A 9,609-nucleotide genomic window follows, 5' to 3' on the forward strand; every position below is an offset into this window, starting at 1 on the left:
TCGATCTCGGCATCCTGTTTTAAGTAGATTCCGGGTTCCACACAAAAAAATCTTACAAGGCCTTCTCCGGGGTGTCGGAAAAGCGTGAAAATTGACTTACGTAATAAATGGAAAGTCCCTAACGTCCTCAATTCGTATTACACTTATATTTCCTATTTCTTCCAGATTCCCGCTGTTCACTGCGATTCACAGAATCTGCACCGCGCAAATCAAGCCCCAGGGCTTCCTGGACTGCTTACGTAACCACCCGGAGCACATGTAAGTGTTAACCCTCCCAAAACGTCGTTTGTTTCGATAAGTTTTTCACTACATATTATCTCCTTCGGAAAGTCTTCTGCATTTTGCTATATTCGTATAAACATTTGTTTGGCTCCTAATTTCTGTTTGTTACACACGTACATACTTCACATTTGCGAAGCATTTATTGTTCTCACACAATACCCAAAGCAATCGAAACATCAAAACACACACACACAAACGAGTACAAACGCAAGGCGCATTAACTGTTCGAAGGGGGATGGAAGGGAAAATCAGAGAGAGAGAGAGAGAGTCGCGTGACTAAAAACTAATGTTGAGTGTAGATCAATTGTAGGGCAGATGGTATTTTTGTGGAGTGCATACTTACAACCAGTCACGTGCGCTATATTTATTCTGTTATCGTTGTTTATAAAGTTTATATCGAAAGTCGTGAAATTCTATGTGTCATAAAGTCGTTTCAATTCATGAACATCAAACACTACTTACGCAGTTGCAGAGCTGCTCACGTGCAATATTTAGTTTTGTTTTTTAATGAAAGCTGTAAATTTTAGTTGATCTTGTTAGTAAGCTAACGAATGCGTAGCTCCTGATCCAAAGGAAGAAACACAATTTTATGTATTTGTATATGATTGATGTATGTTTTTGTTTGTTATCATATTGTTATAAACGAAGAAAAATAGTTTAATAGAGAAAAGTGATTAATGTCCAGAATGAGTGTTTCAATGTTTTACCTGAATGAACACTTCCCGAAGCGAGAAATGCAGTGCTGAACAGATTTATGAGTCAACTTGCCATCTTGAAACCTCTAAACGAATGCTAGTAACAACTAGAGAATCTAACCCATTGGCTTGCTAGAACAATTATTGTACAAATAATAAAAATTCAAAATTTACTTGCAATACTAATACACGATTTCTCTATTCTTAACTATCCTAAAAACCTTCTCGAATGTAATCTACCTAACCGGTCGCAGTACTGCTCTCATGGTGCTTCATTTATCGTAATCAACTAGAACTTTTAACTGCCAATAGGAGGCAATCAGTGAAGTACTAGATTGAAAGTAGTGAGCTGGATTTTTGTATGGTGAGATGATTGATTCTCCAATTCTGCAATGAAATGGTGCAAACAGCGTGGGTTATATGATTTCTTGTCTAATTTGATGCTGTTTGAGCAAAAGCTTGGGTAACTGTGTTGTTGAAGTTGCAAGAAATAAATAATACAACAACACAGTTATCCAAACTTTTGCTCAATCAGCATCAAATTAGGCAAGAAATCATATAACCTACGCTGTTTGCACCATTTCATTGCAGAAATGGAGAATCGATTATCTCACCATACAAAAATCCAGCTCACTACTTTCAATCTAGTACTTCACTGATTGCCTCCTATAGGACACAATCGGTGAAGTACTAGACTTGAAGTAATGAGCTGAATTTTTGTATGGTGAGAAGGTCAGTTCTCCGTTTCTGCAACGAAATGGTTCAAAAAGCGTGGGTATTATGTTTCCTTGTCTAATTTAATGTTGCTTGAGCAAAACTTTGAGTAAACGTGTTGTTATTTTCTCAATTTCTTGCAACTTAAACAACACAGTTACTCGAAGTTTTGCTCAAACAGCATTCAATTAGGTAAGGACACATAATACCCACGCTTTTTGAACCATTTCATTGCAGAAACGGAGAACTGACCTTCTCACCATACAAAAATTCAGCTCATTACTTCAATTCTAGTACTTCACCGATTGTGTCCTATTAGTTGTAACTAAATTTCTCTTCAGAAACTTCTCCAACATTCTCCAGGTTTTTTTTTGTAAAAGTTCATATGATAATTCTTTCATGATTTCCCTGGGCACTTCCTACTACCGTTTGTCAGGCAATTCCTCCTGGCGTTGATCTCTCCATGTTTATGCTACAATGGGGCACGTTCGGTGTAGTACTAGATTTGTAGTAGTGAGCTGAATTTTAGTATGGTGAGAAGGTCAATTCTCCGTTTCTGCAATGAAATGGTGCAAAAAGCGTGGGTATTATGATTATTTACCTAATTTGATGCTGTTTGAGCAAAACTTTGGATACTATGTTGTTTATGTTGCAAGAAATGGAGAAAACAACAACGCTGTTGCCCAAAGTTTTGCTCAAACAGGATTAAATTAGGCAAGGAATCATAATACCCACGCTTTTTGCACCATTTCATTGCAGAAACGGAGAATTGACCTTTTCACCATACTAAAATTCAGCTCATTACTACAAATCTAGTACTTCACCGATTTGTCCTATAGGCAGCAATCAGTGAAGTACTAGAATTGAAGTAATGAGCTGAATTTTTGTATGGTGCGAAAGCCAATTCTCCGTTTCTGCAATGAAATGGATTAAAAAGTGTGGGTGTTATGATTCCTTACTTAATTTGATGCTGTTTGAGCAAAAGTTTGGGTAACTGTGTTGTTGAAGTTGCAAGAAATAAATAATACAACAACACAGTTACCCAAACTTTTGCTCAAACAGCATCAAATCAGTCATGAAATCATAATACCCACGCTGTTAGCACTCTTTTATTGTAGAAATGGAGAATTGATCATCTCCCCATACAAAAATCCAGCTCACTACTTTCAATCTAGTACTTCACCGATTGCTTCCTATTCGAAAGTTCTTTGTCCTATACCTTCAGTAGTTTCTTCAGATTTTTTTTTCAGATATTGCTACTCAATTTGCTGGAATAGGACGCAATCAGTGAAGTACTAGATTGAAAGTAGTGAGCTGAATTTTTGTATGGTGAGATGATCAGTTCTCCATTTCTGCAAAGAAATGGTGCAAACAACGTGGGTTATATGGTTTCTTGCCTAATTTGATGCTGTTTGAGCAAAAGTTTGGGTAACTGTGTTGTTGTTTTATTTATTTCTTGCAACCCACGTTGTTTGCACCATTTCATTGCAGAAATGGAGAACTGATCATCTCACCATACAAAAATCCAGCTCACTACTTTCAATCTAGTACTTCACCGATTGCTTCCTATTCGAAAGTTCTTTGTCCTATACCTTCAGTAGTTTCTTCAGATTTTTTTCAGATATTGCTGCTCAATTTGCTGGAATTCCTTTGGATAATTACGATTGATTGTTGTTGCAAGACGTAGCACTTGTGTTTAAACTGGGACCATATTTAGTACCTCACTTGGTCCCTCGATACCCAAGATTGATAGATCAATGTTCAATTTTTTAACTTCTTTTAAAAGTGGTACATTTTTTAATTATTTTGAAATAGTTGACTAAACTGTCCGCTTAGTAAATGGCAGTAATAGAAGCAAAACAAAGAATGCGAATAAATTGAACTTGAACTTATGTGAGGGTTTTCTGTTCTAGTACTTCGTGAGTCTCAAAATTACGCTTGAATGTACGGAAGATAGACGTCTTAATTTGTCTTTGGACATCACCTTGCAATGAGTTAGTGTTGTAGGTCAGCAATGTGAACCAACCAGCATTAAAAGTTACAATAGTTTACCTTTTTTTTGATAAAAATCGATAAATGAAGCACCGTGACCCTCTAACGATACACACAGTATCGGAATATAAACCTGGCGCTAAAACGTTTACCGTCGCACTTCACCTTTTGCAGCTTCGAAGCCAAACACTTGATGAAGTTTTGAAGACCCTACCCACCCTGTGATTTTCTGTGCCGTCGGCGTCGTCGTGACTGACCGAAGACTTGCTCTAACGCTATTTCAAAATTCCTGCATCATCTACTGCACCTGCATGTGACTTTGTATTTGGTATTGATTTTGGTTTTTTATTCCTTTGTACCCCTTTATATGTATTTCAACACACTGCTTTTGTTTCCTTTTTCGTAGTGCGTCGCATTTTCGTAGCAGCAATCTCCTCAATGCGGACCTGGCCAAGAGGTCGATGTAGCTTCTCCAAAATCCCGCCATTTTGTGTTGCTCACGTTTTCCTATGTAGTCCGTCGCAATCATAAAATTTTACTACATCCACCGTTTATTTGTTTTATACATGTTCTTTCTTTCTCCGTACACGTTTTAGGAAACAACGGGCCAAACTCTAAATCATATTGAAACACACTAAATGACTAATCTAGTACTACCTACCTACAAGATAAGAATCACTCCTTCGCGGCACGCACACATGTATACATGCTTTGTACTATCAGATCCAGATTCACATCAAGCGTGATTGCGGGACGTGTGTGTATGTGTAGACGTGCAATTTACAAAAAAAAAACTACTTTTTCCGATAACGCGTAACTGAAGTCTGTCCAATTTGTTGCATAAAGTCTGTCGAAATCAGCAGAAAATACCAAGGATGCTAGTGCGTTTTAGTAATTGTTCCTTTGTTGCCATAAGAAAGACGCTTAATAACCTAGCGATAATATGAATGAGTAAGCGAGGGAGAGAAAGAACCCATTTCTGATACAAGCTAGTACTGCATTTAAAAAATAAACCATACCTAAGAACTATCGTTCAAAGAATTCGTTCCACATTTACAATTCCTAATACACTTACACTGAAATTTCTGTGTTCCGGAACGCTGCAGCCGCAGTCAGAGTGTGTGCTTTTCCGTTTAGTTAGGTTAAAACAAAACGCATTTTATCTATGTTTTATAACAAAAAAAAACGTATAATCGAAAACCAAAACAATGAGCTCACGGTAAAAAGGTGAATAAAATTTGTCAAAAAAAATTTAAACAAAATCAAACCAGCGTTCAATTGGAAGCGATTGGTTTTCCATTTATTACCCAGAGAAATGTACTTGCTTGTACTTTGGTTTTGTAGCGTTGTGACTCATCACCCGAATCACCCGTTTTAACTAACACTAACTGGATGGGTTGTTGTGGAAACGTCTGTTACAGGGGGTTTGAATACGTACTCGTAAGTGTTTCTATTGAGTTGGCATTGTTGAAAAGGTATTCGAGAAAATTAATCTTTATGCTGGTCCAGATCTATACGAGGATTTATATACACAAAGATGCTGAGAGGGATAATTCTTCAACCTGCCGGTGATAGTTGAAGAGGAGAGGAGAAGAGGAGCTGGAGAATTTAATTGCTCTTATATTTTTAAAGTTCTTTTACAATCTCTTCAAATGTTTGCTAACTTCGTTGTTTTATGCAGAAACCTACAAGTTTCACTAAAATATTAGGTATGTACCGTCAAGGCGCCATTCACCGTGTGCCTTCGAATATTTTTTCATTATTTCCATATTATGATTGAATGAAATGACAATTTCCCTTCAATTTCACCAATACTATGTTGTATTGGTGAAATTGAAGGGAAATTGTCATATCATTCAATCATAATATGGAAATAATGAAAAAATATTCGAAGGCACACGGTGAATGGAACCCCCACGGTGAATGGCGCCTTGACGGTATATGAATCTAAGTTTTGCGTTTTGCAGAATATCATCAGGATTTTGAGAAATCATTGCAGAAAATCAGATTCCTGTAGGTTTTGTTATTTGTTTCCAAAAGCTACAAAATAATTTCAAATGATGAACCAGCCTTTGACTTATAATCTCTATATTGTGGCTTTGTCCGAAATATTTCCTGGAGTCCAAGATGACTGTTTTTGGAAGATATTTTTGCAGAATCCTCTTTTGAAACATACCTACTTTAAAAACGAATTTAGATTTTCCCATTGATATGCAGCATAAAACGTATAAAAAAGGTAAACAGAAAGTTGAAAGATACCTTGTTGGTTACAAAGTAACTTTACTCCTGTGCCGAGCGTATAGTAGAGCATCATCATCGTCGTCAGTCTTGGACGACCCAAGAACAAATATCAATTTAAGAAAGCTTTCTCAAAGCAGTGTTATTAAACGATAAGTCGAATTATATTTGATTTAGTTGAAATTAAACTGTTATTCAACTCTTGTTATCCCAGAAATGGAGAATCTGTCCAACAACTACCGTTCTATGAACATTATGAAATTTATGTTTATCCAATGATCGTATCTCGGTTATACAGCTGTTGTTCAACGTTCCAAACATCAGCTATTTACAAAAAATATCAGAAACTTTTCTTCAACGTTTATTAAAAGAAGTTGTATGACACTTTTTTGTATAATCGTCTAATAAAGGTTATAGAAACCATTATAGCGAACTAGCAGCTAGAGTCATAATAACAATCTTTCTACGACAATTATTCCACCGCAATACAATCAAAACATGAAAATTATTAATATTTAAGGATGTGATGGAACAAATGCTGCAAAAGTGCTGCAAAAGTGCTTCTTAAATATGACTGTACCAATAAATTAGCAAAAATAAATAATTTATTTACATTTTTCATATTTTAGTTGATAACTACCTACAGAAATGCATTTCGATTACATTTTTATGGAACAAATCACAACAATGACAAGCCTCGGGGCCTACTGCTTCACTGTTGTCTGCATCTGCTCTTCTCCAATCTGGATTACTTGTATTGGAATATTTAACCCTTTGGAGCCGGAGGGGTCATATATGAGCCCAACATAGAAACCGCTGTATAAATTCACCCATTCGATAAAACAGAATACTGTCTTCGGCAAAGTTGCTGCAAATTGAGTCCTGTATTCGGGAAAATTGGCATTTTTGTATTTGGGGCTTCATTGACAACCTAGGACATCCTGAACACCATGAAATTTGGAAAAACGAAATAATTGACATACCAGTTGATCTAATTGCTGAACTTGGATCTGGGTTACGTTTATATGTATTCATTTAACCTTTGCAAAAAATACCAAAAGGTTTTTTATATTCTGGGATGTTTGTTGTAGGTGTTCCAAACTGTCCTATAGTGCAGTCCTTCAAATCTACAAGAATAGCTTTATGTATTTTCGCCACAAATAATAGCATTGCATAACCTACTGGGATCCGTGAAGCTCTTGACATCGACAATGTTATTTATAGACACTACCGTCTCGTCTACCCCCGTTGGTTTGACCGCATCTAATCTGAACACTTTTTAATTTGACCCCCGCTAATCTGCACATCGCGCAAACTAAAAATGGTTAAAACGTCATTCTGCCCATGGAACAGGGTGAAACGGAACGCAGAATCAAAACAAAACAGCAAATAAGGTTACCAGCAGTGTGTTTGTTGATGTCCACAGGGCTACTAAAAGTTCAAATTAAAAAGTGAACCCCGTTGGTTTGCATCAGGTGTCGTTCAAACCAACGGGGGTAGACGGTATAGGGGTATTCCAGGTCAACCAAACTACCTTGGAGTTCAGAACTTCAGGTCTACACTCGTAACAAGAGCCATATCTGTCATGCTGAGTAACGTTGCATAATCAACCGCAGTTACTGGAGTAATCTGAAGTCTACTAGCTTATAACAAACCTTTGCGACATTCAGGATCGTCCAAACTGTTCTATAGTGAAGTCCTTCAAATCTACAAGAATAACTTTATGTGTTTTCGCCATGAATAATAATATTACATAATCTGCTGGGACCTGCGAAACTCTTGAAATCTCAAATGTCACTTAGAGACACTACAGGGATATTCCAGGTCAGCCAAACTACCTTGGAGTTCAGGACTTCAGGTCTACACTCGTGACAAGAGCTATATCAGAGGAGCGGATCTGGTGTGATGGTTAGAACACTTGACTATCACGCCGAGGACCTGGGATCGAATCCCACTCCCGACAAACTCACAAAATGTGAGTTCTTCCTTCGGAAGGGAAGTAAAGCGTGGGTCCCGAGATGAACTAGCCTAGGGCTAAAAATCTCGTTAATACAGATAAAAAAAAAAAAAAGAGCTATATCTGTTATACTGAATAACAATGCATAATCATCCACAGTTACTGGAGCAATCTGAAGTCTACTAGCTTATAGCAAACCTTTGCGACATTAAGGATCGTCCAAACTGTTCTATAATGAAGTCCTTTAAATCTACAAGGATAACTTTACGTGTTTTCGCCATAAATAATAATATTACATAATTTGCTGAGATCCGCGAAGCTCTTGAAATCTCAAATGTCATTTAGAGACACTACAGGAATATTCCAGGTCAGCCAAACTACCTTGGAGTTCAGGACTTCAGGTCTACACTCGTAACAACAGCCGTATCTGCTATACTGAGTAACGTTGCATATTTATCCGTGGTTACTGGACAAGGAAAATACAAGAAAAGTGGTGAAAATGAGTTTTCACCATAAATAATAGCATAGCATAATCTGCTGAGATCCGTGAAGCTCTTGAAATCTCAAATGTCATTTAGCGACACTATGGGAATGTTCCAGATCAGCCAAACTATCTTGGAGTTCAGGTCTACACTTGTAACATCAGCTATATCTGACATACTGAGTATTTAACGTTTCATAATCAATCGCGGTGACTGGACCAACCTGAAGTCTACTATATATTATTATGAACCTTTAGGACATTGAGAATCGTCCAAACTATCCTGAAGTTCAGCTGATAGTAACAGTAGTTATTCTCACAAGAAACTTTAAACTGTAATCTGTAATCGCCCTGGCATATCATGAGTCATTTCAAGAGAGTTTTGAAATATTCCAGATCAACAACGCTACTCCGAAGACCATAGCTTCAGGTCTACACTTGTGATAATAGCTTTTGCCACTACGCCCAAGTAACACACTTGTCACAGAAAAGTCACGGCGGTGCAGGTTTTTGCTGTGCAGAAGTCACAATGACTTACTTCTAACAAATAAACGCTTACTTGCTTGTTAAGTAGTGACTTCTGCGTAACAAAAACCTGCTCCGCAGTGACTCTTCTGTGACAATTGTGTTACTTGGGCGTTAAGTAGTGTTACATAAACCACTGTACTTACCAAAGTAGTTGGAGCAACAATAAGCATTGTTATATATTTTTGGGATATTATGGACTTCCTTACTGTTATGAAGCTTAATTGATAAAAACAACCACTGTGACATGAGGCGATTTCATCTCAGATAGTAGCCAAACAGAAACTTCTATTGCTGTAGATGCTAGATATTGACTATTCTCCCCCTTATCGAACGCGACGATTTGAATCCATCGCGAGTGAAACCGTCGCCAGAGTCGTCGCCAGTCAATCAGCTGGCGAGAGCCTGACGTTTCTCCGATCTCTATAACACAAACAACAGCAGAGGTGGTGCTTGATTGGTCGCGATGATTCAGAAATGCCGACTGGAAGTTGGCAGCGCATTTTGTTGTGAAAGAAACATACAATATTGAACATCATAGTTTGGATGGCCCCGGCTGATGTTATGATGTCCATTGAACATTCAGAAGAATAATTGGACATGATAGATTACCAATCGTAGCTTTGTATAATGAAGGAAGCTACCATTACACCCGTAGACTTTAAAATGTAATCTCAAGCACGGTTTGGATGACCAAGGATATCCCAACAGATGCCAGTATCACA

General features: G+C 37.5%; 1 protein-coding gene across 1 annotated transcript; it reads left to right on the plus strand.

Annotated features, from left to right (window-relative positions):
- Window positions 1-165: 165 nt before the first annotated feature.
- Window positions 166-1,163, plus strand: LOC134284473 (glycerol-3-phosphate dehydrogenase [NAD(+)], cytoplasmic-like; the record flags this gene model as incomplete). Its single annotated transcript, XM_062843345.1, is given in 1 exon segment — window positions 166-1,163. A coding segment is annotated over 1 exon segment (97 nt), but the record flags the coding sequence as incomplete, so codon positions are not given.
- Window positions 1,164-9,609: the final 8,446 nt, after the last annotated feature.

This window comes from Aedes albopictus, unplaced genomic scaffold, assembly GCF_035046485.1.
Source record: "Aedes albopictus strain Foshan unplaced genomic scaffold, AalbF5 HiC_scaffold_164, whole genome shotgun sequence".
In the NCBI taxonomy this organism is placed as follows: Eukaryota; Metazoa; Arthropoda; class Insecta; order Diptera; family Culicidae; genus Aedes; species Aedes albopictus.